The 22,130-nt window shown below is 40.5% G+C and overlaps 1 protein-coding gene across 8 annotated transcripts in view; it reads left to right on the top strand.

Moving 5' to 3' along the window:
* Nucleotides 1–22,130, top strand: part of CALD1 (caldesmon 1) — a 197,231-nt gene that overhangs the window by 168,609 nt on the left and 6,492 nt on the right. For all 8 annotated transcript variants that reach the window (XR_010074028.1, XM_063358913.1, XM_063358887.1 and 5 more), the window contains 6 exons: nucleotides 4,615–4,763; nucleotides 9,348–9,603; nucleotides 11,208–11,348; nucleotides 18,558–18,601; nucleotides 18,695–18,773; nucleotides 21,011–21,148. Coding sequence is in view for 7 of the 8 variants with exons in the window: in XM_063358913.1 (XP_063214983.1) it covers nucleotides 4,615–4,763; nucleotides 9,348–9,603; nucleotides 11,208–11,348; nucleotides 18,558–18,601; nucleotides 18,695–18,773; nucleotides 21,011–21,148 (807 nt within the window). In the remaining variant the exon portion in view is untranslated. The remainder of the gene's footprint in view (nucleotides 1–4,614; nucleotides 4,764–9,347; nucleotides 9,604–11,207; nucleotides 11,349–18,557; nucleotides 18,602–18,694; nucleotides 18,774–21,010; nucleotides 21,149–22,130) is intronic.

Here is a 22,130-nt window from a genome sequence, read left to right as displayed (position 1 = left end):
TTTCAGGAAACTCAGTTCAGTCAATAGTGCAAGGATGGTTTGCACCCTAGGGATGAATTTTTCAGGACTGTATTAACTAATCATCCTTCCCTGGTTTCCTCCCACTTTACTGTGAACTTTTTCCCTATGATTGAGACCTACTCTTACAATAATAATAATAATCATCATCATCTAGGCCCTTTGGCCACCTGACTGCCTTAACTAATGACTTTCCCCAAAACTTAATGCCCCATGATATAAACTGTGCGTACCCAAGATTCTTTTTTTGTTTTAAAGAGAAAATCTGCAAAATTTACTGCATTGCATTTCCACTGTAAACACAGGAGATTGGTGCCATGGTGTTTTACTGTATGGTAAGTAAATAAGATTTGGGGACCATTTACTCTTCAGGTTACAGCTGGACACAAGGAGCCACGTTCAATGTCATTTAGCAACTATGCTTTTGGCTCAATGCAGCAGGTATCAAAATACTCCCTGATTCTAATCAGACATCGAGACTGGCCAGGACCTTGGAGATTTGGACCCATTTGGATTCAGCCAGGTCTGTGTGGCTTAAAGGGAGCCACAGCACAGACATCTAGTAACAGGCAACTGTCTGCCCGTTCAGCTGCTTGGAAGCATTGAGGGTTGTGGAGGGTCCAGTCCAGGGTCCTTAGTTGTTGGATTAATTCGAAACATACTGTAGATGCTTAGCTCACCCTCAGAGTGATGAAGGCAAATCACCTCACAAGGTTTTATGTCCAGTTGCCTGGCTCGATCATCCAGGGTATCATATTTTGAGTAAGGTACACTCAAAGGCAAAGGAAGTGATGAAGATGGTTAGAAGAAAGGTTCCTAATGAACAGGGAGAGAGACTGGCAATATTAGAATAAGTTACTCTAGATAGGGAAGAGTTAAATGAGATCTAATGGTGATGCTTCAGAATAGTGCACTAGAAAAACTAAACAACCACTCTAAATGAACCCGATTGCGAAAGCAGGGGAAGGAGCTGCACAAAAAATAAGGAATGGTTTATATTAAGAGTTCTTCATAAGACAGAATCAGCTTGTAATGTTCACTGTTGCACACAGTCTTTGAATATTACAAATAAATGTATAAAGGAGGCTGTAACTGACCACAAATATTGATCGGGGCAGGGGGGGGGGACTTGAGACACAATCGTCCTGCTTGTGTTTATGTAGAGCTCGTTGAACTCTTGCTGGAGCTCTCATCATGCTTTTAAACCATAGCCACAGGGCTAGGTTATTCCAGGAAATTGGTAAGACTTTCAAAAGTGACTTGTGATTGTAATGCTTCCATTTTTGGATGCTGAAGCTGAGACAAGTTAAGAGAGTCCCATGTTTAGTGTAATGCTGAATACCTATCCACCAAAAGGTAAATCTTTTGCATGTGTATCAAGCTGAGCATTCGAAGTGTTTTGCTCAGTTTTGAAAAACTCAGTTGTTGCTTCTTGGCTTGTGAAGAAAAATTGACAGTATTGGACTCCAAACCAAGTCAAGATCAGGCTCCCATCTCCACTCCTCCCCCTACTTCAAGGACATACAAATGCAAAGAGGCTTAGTTCTGAACCATATATACAGTTAAGAGGATGGCAGTATATTGTGAACAAGATCCTGAAGGAATACAGGATCTGATCTACACAATCACATTTTGCTTTTGCAGTTGTGCAACACAAGCACATGTTCTTTCTTACTGTGACCAAAATCTGGCCCTCAAAGTGCAGGTTTTGATCAAATTAGAAAGAAAGATCTGTCTCCTTTTCTGAACTGCCCCACAATTTTTGGTTCTCAAAAGTGGCCTGGAAAGTTCATAAGAACAAGCTTTCTCATGATGTGAGACTCCTGGTATTTCCTGCTTCCAGTTTGGCTAGACGTGCTGCAGCAGTTGCTTTTCTCATGGTATTTGGGTATGGTAGTTGTCTCTAAATGGAAGCCCTAGACCCAGATGCCCCCACCTTTCAAGTCAGGAAGTAATTGAGCCCAAATAAGGAATCAAATTTGCCAAATGGCCACAACCTTGGTAACAGATTCACTGCGGTCTGAAGGTGTTCAAACTCTAGATTTATAAATCTCAACTCTCAAATATTAGCATAACACCCTAACAGGAAAGAAGTAGTGTAGAGAAAGATTAAAATATAAATAAATAAATAAAGCTGGAAATTACCTAAACATGCTTTTGGTCTTCTTCTATCTTGACTTAATGGTCAAGATTTGTGAGAGCATGTGAACTATTTTCAGTTCAGGTAATACCACCTGTCTGCTCCGACTGGAGGCAGTGTAGTCCTTTTTACTAAATTCAGCAGAGGCTGAATTAGCTTGTAATTTAGGGAAGCACTGAGACAAGGGTTTTCTGTTGCCTGCCTTTGGAATGGGACATAATGGTTTCTGCTTCTGTGCTAATCAATCTCTGTTTTGACATTAGAATTAGTAGGAGAAGAATTGGGCCCAAAAGCTGTGAAATGTTTCTGTAATATCTTGTTTTATCATCTTTTCGAATAAAGAGGCCAATCTGTATTAATGGTTTTCTCAAATGCAGACACATTGCCATAAATCTGCTGGCTTCTGAAATGGTATTTCCTAACCTATTCATTTTTAAACTATATTGTTTTAATATTAGTTTTCTCAGTGATTTCAATTAAGATGTAAGTGATATGACCCTCCCCAGTGGACTTCAATACAACGGGCAGCTGGAAGTATTGGCTTTTTAATGAGACTTAGAAAGGTCTTGATGAAAATCTCAGCAATGGAAGTCCTATGCTCTCAAAATCCCAACACAGACATCCTGGCATGTGAAATCTTGCAACAATCAACATTGCTGGTTTCAGTGTCACCCTGACTGGGATGGAAGGGTTAGGAGATTGCTAACAAGCAACAGAGGTTTTTGCTGTGAACATGACCACTGGCTACAATCTTGCCCAGATTTAGGAACACCCAAATGATGTTACTGTCTGATGGCATTCCTTAGGCTCAATGAATAGCCCTGGTTGTCCCAGCCCAGCTCCTAGAAAACAGAAAACCATTCCTTGAGGCTGCTGGTAACAATGGCCTTGTTTGCTAGCAGTAACAGCATCATGGCCAAAGAATGCACGGTCATGGAAACTGAACTCCCCTCTTGTCCGTCAGGGCGCTTCTTGCCAGGTCATGGCTGAAGCCCGTTGGCAGGAGAGGGTGGGGAAAGTCTGCACTGCCATTGCCTGCTCTCAGGGCAGAGCAAAGGTCTCTGTTGGTTGTTTCCAACATTCCTCACCAGTGGCAAATTTGCTCGAGTAGTTTAACTACCCAATACTCACATGTAGTGTGTTCCACCTTGGCATTGTCTGTCATATCAGTTTCTGTGAACAAGCAAACTGGCCTCAGGTGAAGTCAGATGCTGATTTTGGGACTTCACTCAGCAGCTTAATTCAACACCTAGGAAGGATCTTGACTTAGAAGACTCTGAACTCATCCTTTATTGGTAAAGTTGTTATAGAAGTTCTTTTTCTTTCTAGTTAGGAAATGAGATGGCAGCAGGCTTCCAAGGCACAAAAAAGGTCTTCATATGAATTTTTCACAGAAAGTATTTCTTGCTTGCCAGCTAGAATCTTCCTACAATGTGGTAGAGCTGGGAAAAAAAAATAAATTTGGAGAGAAATGTTTTGTCTGCTGCTGTTGAAAGTTTTAGGCTGGTAGTCTAACTGAGTAGGAATAATTCTACCTGAGGATAAAGAACTTAAATCAGTCCATATCCTCCTCCTTTCATCAGCATCTAGCCATGACTCAGCATGCTGGGATCAGGCCATCTGTGGTATTGAGAAATACTTCAAGCTTATAATTCTGAAAGAATACTGGAGAGTGAAAACCATGCACTAAATATATTTGATTTCGATTAAGAATTATAGGACAAAGCTTTGTAAGGGTTGTGGGAACTTTTGCTTTAGTGTTTCCAGACAGAACATTTGCTTCTTCATAGGATTAAATATTCATGTGTGATAACACAATTCATGACTAGCCCCTGGTAGGATTGTGCTTTTTGTCAGAGTAAGTTTTACTTTGATCAAAAGTTGATTTTGTGGTTTGGCCGTTATTCTTACAATACTGAAGTATCCATTTACGACGGCACTGGAAAGAGCATGAACTTTGTCAAACAAACTTGACAATCAGTGAAGGTTATGTGTTATTTTTGTTGCTCCAGTGCCCTAAACCTTGTATAAAGAATGTATCAACAAGGCTAGTCCCAAAGAGTTTGCAACCCAGAACCTTAATTGGCAATAGGTGAATGGTGCTGCAGCAGGAGGGAGGAGGGTTGGGGTGCCTTAGTGGGGTGCAGTTGCAGGATGAGGCAATGTGGTCGCATAGTCCCGTGGCCACAGAAAACTTTTCACTGAGGACTGATAATTTTATTCAAGATGTTTTCATCTTGAATTCAGATCAGGACAGCAGTGTGGTGGTTGGTCACAGTTTAGAGCTTTACAGGCTACTTCTGCCATAAAGTACATAAACATTTTGAAGACAGGCGGTTAGTTAATCGTTAATACCAAGAAATCTCTGTTCCTCAGCTGTTGCTTCATTGTGACTTTTTTTGTTTGTTTGTTTGTTTCTTGTTTTTGTTCTATGATTTACGGTATCTCCTGAGCAGGTAAAAGATGACAAGGATAAAGGAAAAGCACCCAAAGAGGAAATGAAAAGTGTCTGGGATCGTAAGAAGGGAGTTCCTGAACAAAAGGCACAGAACGGAGAACGTGAAGTCACTGCCCCAAAACTTAAATCTACAGAGAATGCTTTTGGGTAAGTTCCAAGTGAGCATTGGGCTTGCTTATCTTGTATCAGAGCAGGGGGCCATCTCTGGGTCTCTGCTTAATAGCCTCGTAGCAGCTGAGTAGAAGACTTGGGTTGGCAACATCAGCAGAGGCTCTAGCATTTATTGGGTTGTAGGTATGAATTAAGGCTCTTGGCCTGTTTTCTAATGAACTGCCCCCACATTGTTCTAATAACAAAATGAAGTACAGAAAGCAGATGTAAATAGCCTTGCTCCCTCAATAGAGACAAGTGGCTTTATTTTTGCTCTTCTGGGGTTTTCCTTCCTTGAAGGACATTTATTTCCAATATCTGCACAGAGGCCAATAACGATAACAGCCCAGATTTTGTTCTTTATTTTTTTAAGTCAGATCTCAGCCTTTACTGAAGTAACCTATTTTCAATTACCCACCTGCTTTTAATCAGATTCTGCATATTAGTGTGGAGCACAATCCAGTTGGTAACTCTTGAAAGATGTTCTCTCTTAATTTCAAGGCAAACCTCGAAATTAATGGCTTCCCTATAAAAGTGATTTTTCAGTTAGGTGAAAACTTCTCCTAGCCAAAATGTTCTAATTTTTTGTCTTTTTATAAGCTGTATCACAGTTTGGTTTTTATTTTTCTTTTCAAGGAAATATTGGTCTTATGGCTATATTGGGAAATTCAATGAAAGTAACAAATTTCTAGTGAGAAGTTTGTTAAAAAAGGATTCTGCCTGCTAAAAGGAGGGGGTACATGAAGCAGAGTAGAAATTCTTCCTCTTAGCAGAAACACAGGATTTGATAGGTTAGAAACTGAAATTTTTTTCCTTCTGCACATCTCTTCCTCTTTTACATTGACACAGGCAAAGAAAAGGTTAAGCTCTCCAGGCACTGCGAGAAATCTGTGCATGGCAGATGGGATTTGCTGTTGTATCTCAGCATTCCTCTTGTGATTCTTCCGGGAAAAACAAACTTTCTCAAAATAAAATGCAGTTCAAAAGTCCCTGGAGACACCCTGACCTAAGGCCAAAAGACAGACAGAGATGGAGATGGAATAGCAGGAAATCGGCCTTGCTCAGAACTGTCCTGCTTCATGACTTGGGTCACATCATCAATAACATGAGAATGGTTTTCTAAAAATATTTTTGTTGTGTTTTCATTTGCTTTACTTCCTGTGGGAGAAAGGCCTTAGTGGCAACATGTAGATTTGAGTTTCCACTCCTTTTTTTCTTTTTCTGTTTTTCTTCCACTATTTCCCAAATGTGGGAAGAAGCCTGTTTAATAACCTTTTATCAGCTGAGTAGAAGATTTGAGTTGGCAACATCAGCAGAAGCTCTAGTGTTCATTAAGTTGTTAGGTATGAATTAGGGCTCTTGGCCTATTTTTTAATGAACTGCCCCCACATTGCTTGGAACTATCTTTCTTCATGTTTTTACATGAACATGTCAGATACTAGTAAGGAAGCATGTAACTTGGCTAACTCTCAGTGGTGAGGATTGAGAATAAAATTAGGGTAGTGGAGGCTAAAGAAAAATCTTATCTGTGTCTTGTGTGTCTACGTCAGCCAGTAAGAGAAATACAAAATAAAACCCCATTTTATGGTTTCCCCTTCCCATCTACCCTCCCACCTGCCTTCCTCCCTATTCTCATACAGGACTGCAAAAGTCCTAAATATGATGTAACATGTTTTTTCACATTGTTTTGACATTTTTGGCTCCCACGAACCACTTCTTTCCTTTTCCTTCTTGTCTGAAAGCTGGCGACGAGCTTAATTTCTTAGCACCAAGGAGGTGCTTATGAAACTCTTCCCCCACCCAGCATCTCAATGCTAATTTTCCAATGTCAACAGCAGGGAACAGAGATTCCCAGAATCTGTTGAAAACAGAGGAGCTTGGGAGGTGGAGGAAAATAAAGAGAATTACTGCCAGTTTATTGTTTGCTATTTTGGATTATGCAGAACCAGTAGGGGAAGTCCTGTGAGCTGCATGAGAATAAAATTAGCTTGAAACTTTCAATGTCCTCCTTTGCAAGGAGGACAAAATAGTCACCTCAGGTCTGCAAACAAAAATCTTAAGACTAGATTCTACCTTTGACTTTTATCAGTTGAAATCTAGGAGTGGCTATTAATTTCATTGAGTCTATCTGCACTGAAGTCACTGAGGACTAAACTTTCTTCTGTGCTGATATAAAACAGAGTGGCTATTTATTAAGAGAATGTTGGCAAATGTCATATTCTTAGTTCTCTTAATTCTGAGGGCTGAGTGTTTGCCCTTGCCAGGGATATCATTGTGTGTATCATAAGTGACCTCTTGCATCTTCTTTGGGCCTGAAGCTTGCAGGTCTGGGTGGGCTGGCAACACAGACTTCAGAGACCAAGAGGCAAAAAAAAATATGAAGAAAATAAGTGAGGTTCCTGGGATGTTTGCTATAGAGGCTACAACGTTGGAATGAAGCAATGGCCTTAAAATAGCCAGGGATTTCTCATGGGCTCTGCAGGATAGATACGTTGGATCCTTAGTGCCTTGTGGAACATTTTGGGTCTTTAATTAGACATCGCTACCTGATGCAAGCCCTTATTCATGACCACTTACATTAATTTGACATTTATGATGGAGGGTGATCTTGTGGTTCTACTTCCATGGTTTAAGTGATTCCACTGCAAAAACACTTTCAGGAATAGGGCCTGGGGCAGAAAAGGATGGTGATGAGGTGACATTAGGAAGATACATATTATGCACCTGTAACAAGATTAGAAAATCAGGCATAAGAATTTACTGGGGTTACATATATTCACAGACCTCTGGGACATATTTTTTTCTTGAGCTTTGCTTTGTGATGTTACGCTTTTGCGTAGAAAAGACTTTCTAAAACCAAGTAAACAAATTGCAATATAAGTGCCAGGCCCTACTACTTCGGTGTTGAACTTGCACAGATGAAGTACAAAAGCTGAATTCATATCGTAGCATCAGTTTGGTTATGCTATTTTGCCATATGTTTTTCAATGACACAGTTCCTAAATCATGCATGCCATGCTAGAACCAAATTTCATCCAATTTGATAAGATCATGCGGGGACAGAGGACTTTGTTAGTAGATTCTGTTGTGATATTGAAACCAGAGATAATTCAGCTCTGGTCCTACATCCTGTTTTATATGGTTAACGCCATCTAGATGAGGCACCTGTCTGAATGAAGAGCACCTTTGCAGGATTGGGTGTGATTCACTGGATTGCAAATTCATATGGTATTTGTTCTTCATGTTGTCATCTCTAATCTGATAGTCTCTAACAGTTATTGTTGGAACGCTTGATTTTTACAACGTCTTGTGACATTATATTCTGAAACACTCTGGTTGCATTAATGAAGTCATTAATATCCAGCTTTTTTAAACACCAACAGAACAGAGCAGAGAATTTTATTTTTTAAATTTCCGTAAGTACATTCCCTTTCTGTCTCTTGTGAATAACACACTGATACCTCTTAGGTACCTATCTCCTTGTCAGCAGTAATATTAAACGCACTCAGGGAGCAGACATTTGTCTAAACACTGGTGTGGTAATTGTTTAACTAGGCGATGCTATCTGACTCTGTTGAAAGTCTGCACTTCACCTATGCAAATTCTTTTGTTTGTTTTTTTTTTTTTATTATTTTTTTATTCTTTCTTTCTGTCTCATGTATTACAGCTGGTTGGAAAACTTCTAGTTTTCTCCTGTGGAAAATTGCCATCAATAATTCCCAGTTCCTTAATAAAAAGCTATACTTTCCCCGGAAAATGTCAGCAAAAGATCTGATGAAGCTTTATATACAGGTTGGGAGAGTTCAAGTGATAGGTGTTATAGATGAGACAGGAACATTTGTAAGTTTTTAAAACACTGTTGAAGCTGTAAGATTCTTTACCCTTTCTTGTCCCCTCCTGTTTTCCCCAAGTCAAATAAGTTGTTCTGTCCCCAAAGATGCTCGTCTCTTTCTAGAGGGTTTATAAAAAATATTTGCCTTTGAAAGCAAAGGATTAGTGCATCTTTTATTACACAGAACATAGTATAGTATTTTTGCTATGACTCTTTTATAGGTGATTTCATCTCATTTAAAATCAACAGAGAGGAATTAGTTACGGCTTTCTGTTGCCTTTTTTTTTTTCTGTATGAAGTATAATAAGCTTTTGGAAGTGTTTCCTCTGTACACAAATTGCGCAGCAGAAGTGTGAAACTGTAACAGTTTACTGTAGACCATAGAGATGGTGATGAGATGTGATACCTCTTGCTGAAGTTACATGAGATGCTAAATATTTCAAGCTCAGTTACTGAATTCTCTTAAAAATGGAGGTGGCCTGAGTTCTCAGGCAGCGTGGTGCAGCTTCTGTGCACACGAGCACACGAGAGACTCCTTCCTTACTGGCAGCAGATGGGAAAGGTGCTCCTTGTAGTATACCAGCCTACTAAGTCCTGATGAAAATGGTTTGGGCCTGTTGTAGTTCACAAGGAGCAAAAGGTCGTATAAGGCAATACCTTTGAGTGCCAGCCTCTTATCGTGCTGGTGATCGTGTGGCCAGGAAGGGAAAACCAGTGGTGCATCACCTTCCTTTTCATTTGTTTCTCAGCCGCTCCAATTTGAAAGGGACTGCAAATGCTGAGGAAGCAAAGCTGGGGTCTCAGGCCGAGGTTGCAAAGCGGCTAGAAGATCAGCGCCGTCGCCGAGGTGAGAACGAGGACTTTGAGAAGCTGAAGGAGAAGCAGCAGGAGGCAGCAGCAGAGCTGGACGAACTGAAGAAAAGGCGAGAGGAGCGCCGGAAAATCCTGGAGGAAGAGGAGCAGAAGAAGAAGCAGGAAGAGGCTGAGAGAAAAGCCAGAGAGGAGGTAAGTGTAAGATATGATGTATCAGACTCTGCTTTTATCCCCGTGTTGTTACTAGTTTACTTCCACTGTCCTTGCATTAGTTGATAACTCTGATAACGACGTTGCTGAAGCTGGAGGTTGATGTGCCTGTATTTAACAAAAGGGCAGAATGAAGCCATGGGAGACTGGCTCATAGGTGAGGAAGGAACATGCAACAAGGAAGGCAAGACCAAACCCAAGCATACAGCCTAAAGCGTGCTTCTCCTTCTTGGATCTGATGTTGCTGTGTGGGGAATTGCTGCTGTGATTTTGCTTCAAATTGCACCCTCTATCTGGGCCCGCTGGTTTGTGTGCTCTTCTGGGCATCACTGTTTCTTAGCATCTGTGTGGAGATAGTCTGTCATGACAGACTTTGATTTTAAATATGCTACCCAGCATTAAAATCACCCTGTTTTCTAATCTTCAACTGCAAGTATGCCATATTTGTTATCAAGTGACCACATCACATAGATGTTCTAGTGGAGGATGCAAGGTAAAGCATGCAGTCATGCAGGGTAGAAAGAAACGTTACAGTGCTAGCCTCGGGGAAGATGGGGATGTAATAAATGCCTTCACAAGTCAGTATTTCATCTTCGATAGTTACGACTTCCTTATCTTCTTGGAGATACAAAATGTTGGGGGCAGTGTTATAGCCACAGAGTTCTTAACTTATTCGGGGTGTCTTTTTGACATTACACAAATTGAATAACAGAGCACGTGTCAAAATTTGTCTGCTGCAAATGAGCTGGAATACTAATGTTATATATAGTTATGATGGGCTAGATCTCATTAGGAAGATATTCTTGTCTATTTAAATATTGAGTACCCAAGCACATCTGTTTGCTTGTACGTCCTCTGCCAAGGGACTCTATAAATAGGATTTCCAAATCTCTGGTGCATCATTTAGGAATATTAGTTGTTTGGAAAACAAATGGTAGATGAATAATAATAGTATTTGCCAGCTGAATGCCAGTTGCTTTATTATACTAAACTCTTTACAGTAGAACTCAATAGATGCTGAGATTGCAAAATGCCTTGCTGGTCAGCAGGATCTGACCAGCAGTGCTCACAATGGTTGTGCTTTGAGGGTTTCTGCTTTGACTTGTAGTTTATGAAGTAAAAACTCATCTTATCTCTTTGGGAGGGAAACTGTAAGCATTTAATCTTCACTTTTTTGGGTACCTACTGATTTTTCCCTGTGGAGTATTATCCTTGGCGCAACAAGTGCCAGAGTAGATGGGCAGAAGAATAGTACAAAGATGATACATGAGGATATAGAGAAACAGAATTTGAATATTTTTATAAATGTGCTTTTTTCTCTCTTTAAGTGGCACTATATGGCAGTAAATCTGGTGATCTCACTGTGAGGCGCTAAAGTAGCACAGACTAGCTGTCTTCCCTGCTTCCTTAACACTGTGATGGATTAGCAGCAGTATGTTGCTAGATTTCAGACAGATCACTGAACTTTTTTGACTGGTATAAAATCTGTTCTTAGAAAACTTGGTCAACGTTTGCAGGACTGCAAAGCTCCGTAACGGTGATGTAGTTTCTGAAAGAATAAATGACCATTCATATTTTTTTTTAAGGAGGAAAAGAAGAGGATGAAGGAAGAAATTGAAAGGAGAAGGGCTGAAGCTGCTGAAAAACGTCAAAAGATGCCAGAAGACGGTGTATCTGAAGACAAGAAGCCATTTAAATGTTTCAGTCCTAAAGGTTCATCTCTCAAGGTAACCTCCCCACTAACATCTATATAGTATGTAAAAAGCAATGGGGGTTGCAGTCCAAACCAATAGCCATGTGCTTTCCGTACAAAGCAGTACCTGGGACGTTGCTCTGAAATAGACCTTAGCCTGAAACCTTTAGCTGAAAGACTTCATACATTGGGATGACTGAAAATTAGAGATCCTTTCTAAAAATAGAGTTTAGTCTGGGAGTTACCTGTTCTTGTTGATGAAAAATATCCAAAAAGGATCTTCACCTTCAAGAGAAAGTTATTTTGGAAACTTAGAGCTGTATTACTGTGTTGATTTTCAATGTTAATTTCTTATAGGAGTGCTTTGTGAACTAGAACAGATAAAGATCACAAATGTTCTCTCTCTCCTTCCGCATCCACAATCACTTTCTTCCTTGCCAGATTACTTTGTCTTTAAGCATATTCAGCCTAACCGTCATTAATTGAAACTGCCCCATATGGGAGTTCTAGTTTATATCTAATCCCTCTAAAAATAACATTTAGAAGTACTGGGCTGGATTTCATATTCTTACATAACAGGGAAAAAAAAAACCCATGCTGTTGTTGCAGGAATTTCTAAGTGGTCTTCTGTGGCCTGTATTATATTGGAAGTCGGATAAATCAATTAAACGGCCTTTCAGCATGGAAGAGGAATCCTGGCCCCACTGAAATTATCGGGAACTTTGTTTTGGTATTCAGTCCAGTTGCTTTCTCAACTCAAGCTCAAAATACAGATCTAGTAGTCGTTTTGAACTGTCTTTTCCTTTTCTCATTTTGTGACATTAGTCATTTAAGAATCCAAAATGGTTGTCAAAAAAGGCTCCTTAATGGGCACTAGCAGAGAAGAGAACCAGGTAGGAGCTCATTGGACCATGAAGTGGATCTCCATGGGATTAAGAACTGTATTTGAGTGATAAACTGCATTTGGTCAAAATTACATTTCCGCTCATAGAGAGCTATGCTTTGAACCAATCTGGAGTTTCAGCCCTGTACTGTTTTGGTTCCAGTACTAGCAAATATAGTGTCCAAATGGTTTTGACTAGACTTGCCTTGGACTTCTCAGACACATCTGAACCTGAAATACAAGGACAGAATACATACAGCTGTAAACAAAGATTGCCAAGCTTCACGACTTGCTCCTCATAGATAAACCTGGTCTTGCCATTTTGGTTGCAAAAGACCATGTCAGTAACAGACATTATAAACGTACAGCTTCTTCCCGGCCCTCCTGGAAGGGCTTCTTTTTCTTCTTTCTGTTTATTGAGATGCCTTTTATGACATACATTTGGAGCTTTAGTTCACAGATGACTCAGAAGAGAGGGAATTATATTTGAAGACACATAATAGAAATATATAGATCATAATTTTGGGGAGAGTGGGGAAAAACACCGGATTTGGCAGGAGGTTAATAGCTTTCAGAGAACTTTTGGACTGATGCTACGCTGTTCTACTAAGTGTATTTTTAGAGGAAAGCTGGAAGCATCAAGGTCTGATTTTTTTATGATTATTATTGCTGCTGGGTTTTATGGCTTGTTAGGTAGAAGTAGTTTGTTACAAAACCTGATATATGAAAATCTGTGCACGTTTTTTTCCTCTTCCTCTGTTTCTCTCTCTGAGAATTTGGTGATACTGTACATATTCCAGTCCAGTGTCTGTGGGTGGCCAGAGTAGATATGTAATGATTTTGAACTTCACACCCTAAACTGTTTCTTGGCCTTCTGTGGTCAATAGCTGAGGAGAGAATAATTCCATTTTAATAACCTGATGTCAAATTTGATGCCAAACTCCAGTTTTTAGAAGACAGTGTATTTTGTTACTTTTCATTTGGACAGAGTTCTCAGGCTAGTCTAACCGGGTTGGTACATAGCTTTCTCATTGCCTGTTATGCACTGCCCAGGTTATCTTTTGACTTGTAAAGCATCTGGCACATATTTTCTCCCTTGATGAATGTATCGTCTGGTTAGATGTGTCATGAGTCATGTGAGAACCCTAAATGCACAACTGTGGGTGGGTGGGTGGAATTAATAATGCAAAAAAGGAGGCTCAGTATTAAAATACTGTATGATACATGTGCACATTCTGACTTCTCCTAGATCACAATCTTGCAAAGTATCTTTTTTCTCCTTCCTTGTCCTTCTTGATGTGATAAGTTTTTGGGAAGAAAAAGAAGTTCCTGGGAGTGACTTAGATGAGGAAAGTAGGGCATGCTGTTTACCAAGTGAGCCACAAGAACAAAGGAAAGAAGGGAGGCAAACTGAAAAAGTGTGTGGCGTATTACCATCTTGTGGACACTGGATTTATCCTTCAGGCAGGACGTGGACTAGCATGACATGCAGATTCAGAATTGAGAGACCAAGCTGTGCAACTCATCTCCGAGTATTACATGGCTCATGGATGCACATATCTAAATGTGTGTATACAAACACGGACATAATATACATATGTGCTTATATTTAGAAAGAACTACCGCGATTATCTAGTCTGGCCTCTAACAAATCACAGCCTACACAGTGTGCTGACAAGTCCTGTTGGTTTAACTGTTAAATGCAGTATTTCCCTGAAACCTGAGACACTACTTCAGCAGAACTACTACTGCAGCATGAAGTCCTCCCAGTGACAGGACCAGAGCTGGTCCTTTCTGAGGGGACAGCGAAGAGGAAGCATGCAAAGAAAATACAGGCTAAGTTTGTCACTAGCTCAGGGACAGAAGCAGCTTGGATTTCTCAGGGCTGGTGGATTCCTTGTGGGCAGTAGCAGCAGTACCAAGCCTCTGTCCAGTCTCTGCTCGCTCTCTTGGGTTTTGTTACGAGGACACAGACTGGAACAACCTCTCCTGCTCTCCTGTCCTGCTCTAGCTCATGCTTTCCCTAGTTTAGTTCACACAAATGGTGCTGCAGTAGAAGAATAGGACTTCCTGCATAATCTACGTTCATTTTCCTTTTTAGACAAGTTCATTCCTCACGTTTTCTTTGGGAAGGAGTGTTATTGACTTCTTGTATAACTATTCTCTAGGTTGATCAGGAGAGAAAAGCATATTTCAATACTAAGTCTCCTGTTGGGAGTGAGCCCCACCACTACAGAAATGCAAAAGCAGTTAGGCATTGATGGGAGGAAGCAATGGCAGGAGGCTGGGAGCCTGGGGTAGCTCCTGTCTTTCCTGGGAAACATGGGCTGATGTGGCAGCCGGCACTCTCTGCAAGGCAATGCTGACAGCTTAGCCAGAAGATAGGACTTTTCAGGGCTTGAGATTTAGTTTTTTTCTTTCCTTCAAGACCTGTCTTGTCCTATCTCATTATTGCTTTCAATACCTGGCAGCTGGAGCAGTGACTGGAAAGAATTAGATTCCACATGGTCAGTTCTTCCTAGATGAGCTACTCTTACAGCAAAGGGAAGATAGAATGGTAAGAACAGGATTTGTGACGTTTGGTTTTTCCCCATCTTTGATGCTGATGGCAGCACTCTAGTCTGGCAGGTAAACTGGAGTAAATTGGTGCACTCTGCACAGATGCTGCTGACAGCAGGAAAAAGCCTAGCTGTGCTTAATGAAGCAAAAGACCATGTGAGCCACTCATGAAGAACAAGAAGCAGCCACTTTACTCCCAGGGACTGCCCCTCAAAATGGATCCAATGCGTAGAAGAACCTGGTGGAAATATTAAGGCAAAATTTTAATACCGGGATTTCTGTTTTCTGCGTGCATTTCTTATTCCCCTTGTTCCTTGACCCATTTTTTGAGAAGAGTTTTTCTATGTATCAGTTTATAATACTTTTCTGGCACATAATATCTAATACACAATTGAAAATTCCTAAGAATCATTTAATATCTTTGTATGAAACAAAGTTTACTGGGAATATCTAGATTTTTTTGTTTCCCAAGTCAAATTGTGTGTTAACTCATTCCTCTTTCATTCTGTTTCTGTCCTTGGAGGATGTACAGATGGAAGATGCCCACACTTTATCTTCATTTTTAATAGTCAAGAAATCTCCTGTACAGTCAGACAACAAAACATGTCTGTATAGTATTCAGTGGGAAGAAATACATACATATATCTTTGTATAACATCTTGCTTAATTTATTCCTTGCCACCTGTATGTGCTGGCCCCATTGAGTGAGGCCCTAATCAGGTGTGAGACTCCACATGGTTTTGGTTTATGTACGTTGGTTTATTTTCATCTGACTTTACCAGTGTATGGGTAGGTATTTTGTTGTCTAATCTCAGTTTCTTTGTAGTTAATAGAGAGAGCGAGCACCACCCTCAGTGGACATGCAATCCCGCCTTTCCTAGGATGAGGTGAACTCGTCTGTCTCTCCACTGACTACAGAGGGAACTAAAATGAGTAGTTTGGACTAAAAGCTTAACTTTCAAACACCGAGGTTATTCGGAAGAGATGCAGCCTGAGATCCTGTGTTCTTTCTCTCTGGTCATAGTTTAATTAGAGACCTGCAGGTTGACTTTGGAATACATATGTGTTCTGTGTCAGAGGCTTTGGAAAGTATTCCAGGGTAACAAAACATAGTCCCAAGTTATTTAACAAGACCCCATTATAATGAATGCAGCAAAAAGATTATTCTTTTTTCTTGGTCTCAATTTGAGGAAATATCTTGCATTTGGTGGTAACTACCTTGCTTTGCCTGTTTCTCTTACAGATCTATTTTGTAATACTGTTCACTGTATGTGCCAACCATTTTAAATTCTTTGCATGGAGTTTGTGTGGTGTGCAGTGGATAAATGACCTTTAGATGTTGCTGTGTAGTCTAAATGTATTTGACCTATATGTTGAATACACGTGTGTATACAGGTGTGTTTGCTCTGTGTATTCCATGTGTGCTTCTGTTCCATGCACACTATGTTTTGAGGAAGATACTCTAGAACAAATTTTCATATAGATGTGCAGAAATGTGTTATCCATCCCCACAAGGCATCTGCTTCCTTGCGAAGAGGACCATGTTCAGCTCTGAGGGTCACTTCCTAACTCTGCTTTCCTGTTTAACTTATTTTCTGGTTTGCTTCCACACTCACCTGTGCTGAACAATCCCTGACTTATTCCTGATACCACAGCAGGTGCTCTGAGAACTGCTGTTTCCATTGGGTAAAGAATTACCCCATGTCTTTTTACTAGAACCCCAAGAATACATGTTCTTCTTCCCCCCCCCAGACCTATCCCCCTCTTGCACCAGTACCTACTGAAGCCAGGTTGTCCTGCTGTGTAGAAATATCTCCCCTTCCTGAACACAGGAAGACTATGAAGAGCCTACTGTTAGGATCTTTTAAGATCTGTCCCTTTTCTAAGTGTTTGTGTAGAATCTCAGTTCATCTGAACTGGAAGATGCTTTAAATTAATTTTTAGATGGTGACCCTGAGTCCTGTTTTTTTGAGATAGTCTGTATTGGTCCTCCTTGCTGCTAGCCAGGATTTCACTGATGCAGTCGGGGAGTTACCCGTTCACGCAGAGCAGGGGAGAAACCAGCGGCTCTTGTTGGTCTAACTCGCCATTTTAATGTGTTGCTGGTTATGACCCAGAAATCAGCCTGGCGGGAAACTTTTCCTACTATACCATAGTCGAGGAGAGGTGATGTGCTTAAAGTTACCATGGTAGACCCGTTTAATCGCTTTTAATGAAATAGTTTTACTTGCTTGTGTTACGGCAATGCTGACCGTGTTTCCTCTGGGTCAAACCAAGTTGGAAAGTTTTTCAGGCTGGCGGAGGGCGAGCCGCAGCTCGGTACCGGTGTGGGTGCGCATGGCTCTTCAGCTCCTGCCTGGGCTATTGCTGCCACCTTGTGACAACAGTGCGTTGAAACTGTTGGTGCACAGCCGGGCAAAGCCCGTCTTTCCACCAAGGACTGTATTTAGATCATATATTTGCAACCAAACCTGTTAATGTAAATTACTCTGTAAATTGTAAATATATATTTTTTAGAGCTTTAGAGGTGCCTTCGAGATGGATTGATCCTAGCTGGCATTCCTCCCGTGAGCTTGTTTGGCAAATTCTGCACTAGAAGCGAACTGCCTGAGTTTTTGCTTGTATGGGCTTGAAAAATAGAGCGTGCGTGCCCTTTGATGGGATTGCTGTGGGATTTAGTATTCTGGTACAGCCTTTGATGCTCAAAGGTACCGAGGAGGACCATTTAAAGGAATGGTTGTCGTTGCCTTATTTTAAAGGCATGAATGCCACAGCAGTCACTGTTAAAGTAACTTAAAAATGGGCAAGCCATACCAAGACCAGGAAATCCCCAGATATCCCTCTAGGCTGATTAATAGTGATTTCTGTCCCCTGGAGCTGCCGGTGTATATTTTACTCTTAGGTGAAACTGTAGAGCCTGGAACAAGAAGTGGAACAATGCGATGTGGAAGAGTCGTGAGGAAGCTGATTAAAGTATTTCTTGACTCAGAATGCAAATAGACACCCCCCCACCCCACCCATCATGAAATGTTTTGAAACTTTATTCAGGGATGAAGTCTTTTTGTTTTCACATTATTGAGAGATTTGGCTTAAGTCTTATGAGACCTTCATGATTCCTCTTCCCTGGAAACATTACAATATTTTCCTATACACAGAGTAGGAAATAATGATGAAATGTAAGATGCCCTTTTGTATAATAACAGCTGGTGGATATTGACTCAGCAGTGACCCTGCTGAACCTGAGCAGAATACAGTCTGATTGGTTTTTTGGAGCTCAAATTAAATTGTCAGTGTCTTGCAAAAGCATGCATGAGATATAGGGGTATGTGGCTGAGCTCCAAACCTGGCCTTGTCTGATGTCTCAACTCAGAAAAACTTTATTAAATTTGCTGTCTGTCTCAAGAGATACATACTTGCTCTTATGTGGGAAGTATGAGGAAATTTGACATAGATTTCGTGAATATCAACCCCTTTTATAAAATAGACTTCTTCCCTTTTCTTCTTTCTATATTGGTGGCTTATTCTCTTGCTACAAGTGAGGCACTGAAGAAATATGCAGGATGCAAGCATTAATGCAGAAAATATATCCACCCTGATGAATCTGTAGCATAATAGGCTCCTAACTATAAAACCTGTGTGTGTGGTGATTTCTGTTGGAATGCTTCTCTTTCAGATTGACCGTTTGACATTTAAAATGACATTTTAGCCTGGCCTTGTAGCTGCGTTTAATAAATAAGGCTAATAAAAAGGCTGCCTTTTTATTAACTTTAAACTTATAGATCTTGTTTCTCTCTTTTCTAGATAGAGGAGCGAGCAGAATTTTTGAACAAATCCGCTCAGAAGAGGTAAAGCAATGAAACAGTAGGTTTGGTCAAAACAGCAGTGTTTAACTGGAGGGAATAATATTTTTTTTCTCTCTTTTTTTCTGCTTCCTACAGTGGTATGAAACCCACCCACACGACAGCAGTTGTCTCAAAGATTGACAGCAGACTTGAGCAATACACTAGTGCAATTGAGGTAAGTTAATTCCAGGTCACGATGGCTCTAGTTAGCAATGCCGTTTGGGACTTTAATCAGCCTATGTTTTACTGTTCAAGAACTGAAGGGATTTTAGGTCACAAACTCTTTCTAATGTGACTTCAGGAACAAAATGCTTGAGGCACGCCTATAACCAACATCTACTAAACAAAACCTCAGATTTGTGTCTTCCCTTTCATGCTACAATTTACTCTGCTTTTTAAGCTTGGAGTAGTTCCTGAAGGACTCAGCACCTCTTGAGTGACAGCCACATCCTCTTCTCAGCTGATGAGATTACTATCAGCAGAGAGCTGATAGTCATCCCGAGCAAAGCTGATTTAGCAGCTTATTTAGGAGAGCAAGGAACTGGGCCTGTGTCATTGGCTGCCAATTCAGAGTGAAATTCCGTGGCAAAGACAGACACTTTAGTGAACTAGGGAGTTAAGTAGTGACAAAGGAAAAACAGAATGAAAATAAAACGCAGAAACTGACCCCAGGTGATTTTGACAAGGAGTGGCTAATAATGTGTCTTGAAGATGGAATTAAGGGCTTTTTATTTTCATAGTAGAAGGAAAAGTAGGTGGGGTTTTTTAGTTTATTTAGGGTTTTTTTAGCTGTTTTTATATGTCAGTGAGTACAGGCAATGTGAAAACTAGTGGTTAGCAGGCCAACTGCACTGGGTTGATAAGAGTCGTGGGAATAGAACAGTATAAAAAGAGATCTTGTTTTGATAGCTGTGATTAAGGTCTAGCACTTCTTCATTCCCTGCTGGATTCTTTTTCCCCTCTTGTTCACATATAGAGTCTAAGCATGGTATTCCATTAAGGTATTAATTGGTTAGGCTTTATATGTTTCCTTTAACTTAAAGGAAACGTTAGCAATTAAAGATAAAATAACAAAGTTTTTTTGCGTGACTGCTGTCCTTATAACCTTTCTGCTAGGAAGACTATCAGTGCTGGAGGGTTTTATACCGTGTGTCACTTCCCGATGAAAAAGTCGCATGTGTGACAGTGCTGAAGGCTCAGGCTTGCCTCCAGCACCTATGACAAACTTGAAGGTAGCTCAAACACTGCCGTTAGAGATGAATGTCAGCATGGCACCCAATAGTTCCCATATCATCAAAATAGCTTGTGTTCTCCTCTTGACCCTGCGCCTTTTCTGGATGAGACATAACCACCCTAGAATGACCAAGGGCTTCAATTTAGCACTGGGGTTTGATGTGAAACTCCTTAAAGAGAGCGGATGCTTTCAAGCTAGGGCTCCATCTGTCATAAGAAATTTAGGTAATAGTGAGGTTTGTCAACCCGTAAACAGCGGACCAGCCCACGCACCAGCTCATGTTTGGTTCACCAGTATTTTCAGTAGGGCTGTGCTAAGGTCCTGAGCCTTTATGCTCCATTTAGATATTAAAAAGCATAGCTCTACGGCAAGGTGCAGGCAGCACAGCTTCATGGCTATATGCAGCTCCCATCTGACCTGAAATTATTCCTTTGCTGAGTTTCTGATTTTTCCAAAAGTTGCCAAATCTGACTTGCTAGAGAGGCAAAGCCACAGTTTGTACAGGTTCTTATTCTTCTCAAATCCGTGTTATGTAGAATATACAAGAACTTTGGGGGGAAAAAAAAGGAAATAGGACAAGTTTGGTCTAGCGTTTTTGGTAACCACGCAAAAGACGCACTGCAAAAAAAACCCTAATCCCCCAAAATCCCACTCTTTAAAAAAACACCTAATTCCAAATATACTGTAATTGCTGAAATTTTCCCCTAGAATCCTAAATTATGAGGTTAAGTTTCTGGGCCAGGTTAAGCAGAATCTGATGCTGAATGACAGAGCAGCCTTTCTCCCCTGCCTCTGCACAAGGATTTCCTTAGCTGTGTCCCTAAAAGAACCATGCTTACAGGGTGCAGGTGCTGAGACTTGAAAGAGGACAAATTAAAGCCTTGGAGCAGTTCTATGTAGAGCTGAGGCTTGTGATGGGCTTTAGAAATGTAACAAATGCAAAAATCTAAGTGATTGAAGTTTCCGTAGCTGGTCGTGTCATGAGTGCAACTGCAAATCAAAAGCTTCAGAGTCTCAGTGGCACCTCTTGAGCTGGGTACTCCTCTCCATCTTTGTGTGATCATCCATCACTAGAACCACTTACAGCTGCAGCATTCCCCAGCACTGCCCCTGAGTCAAACCACCCCGCGACGCCGACTCTTTATGCCAAACACTAACTGGCCTCAATTCTTCTGCAGGGCACAAAGGCTGCAAGACCAGCTAAGCCAGCAGCCTCCGATCTTCATGTTCCAGCTGAGGGTGTCCGTAATATCAAAAGCATGTGGGAGAAAGGGAATGTTTTTTCATCACCCTCTGGGACAGGAACACCAAATAAGGTATGCGTTTAATTTTACATAGTGATTATAAAGAATTATGTTATGGACCTGACCTTGCCATTCCTGTTCTTATGCGTAAGCCTGGCTGCTCCCCTTGACATTACTGGTGAAGAATATCTCAAAGGATCCTGAGGTCCTCAGAAACCCACAAAATTGTGTGGCTGCAACATTGAGTATAACGAAAGAATTTAGTGACATACTGAGCTAAGTTATGAGACATTCCAGAGGCACATCAGATATCTTAGAGAAATATATCTGCATAGTTCAAGCAGAGTACAAAGCAATTCTTTGTATTGGGAAAGATTCTTTTGGGGGGCAGAGGAGGATTAAATAGGCAAGATAATGCTGATGTTTTATAGATCATGCATAGAAGCATTTGTGAGACTTTTATCTTTTCTACAGAAATCCTTAAGGCAACATTTCCTTTCTATAAATTGATGTGAATTGATGAGCATTCATGGTAGCTGAAAAACAGAGCCATGGATTATTACAGGAGATTATTACAGATAGCATGATATTTCAGTAATTTGTTCTAACCTTTTAAAGATTTATTTTAATGATTTAAATTTTAGGACACTTAGCTCCTTTATTATGTGCTTTTTTGAAAAATTGTAGTTCAACAAAACAAAAATCTAGACTTATACCAGTGTCGTCTTTTAGGCTAAAGATTTTTTCTCCTTGTACTTTGGAGCTATGACAGAAACATCATGTTTATGTCTAACATTTATTCTTGGGCTAGCACTAAAGTGGAAATGATTACGTCAGACCACATTTATCATTATTGAAAACTAGAGGGTACTAGTAGTAGTGTGTAGTTCATAGGGGCAATATCTTCAGAGCACACAGGATGACTCCTTCTTAGCTAGCCACAGTCTCAGTGAGGACCTCTATATTAAACTGAGACAGCTTTGTTTTTAAATTTAAACCATGAAAAATATAGCAAAAGCTATTCTGAAAGTCTTCTGGTGAGATTTCATTATCT

This window comes from Chroicocephalus ridibundus, chromosome 1 (assembly GCF_963924245.1).
Source record: "Chroicocephalus ridibundus chromosome 1, bChrRid1.1, whole genome shotgun sequence".
Classification (NCBI taxonomy): domain Eukaryota; kingdom Metazoa; phylum Chordata; class Aves; order Charadriiformes; family Laridae; genus Chroicocephalus; species Chroicocephalus ridibundus.
The sequence above is the reverse complement of the archived record's forward strand: the minus strand, read 5'-3'. Positions and strand labels throughout refer to the sequence as shown.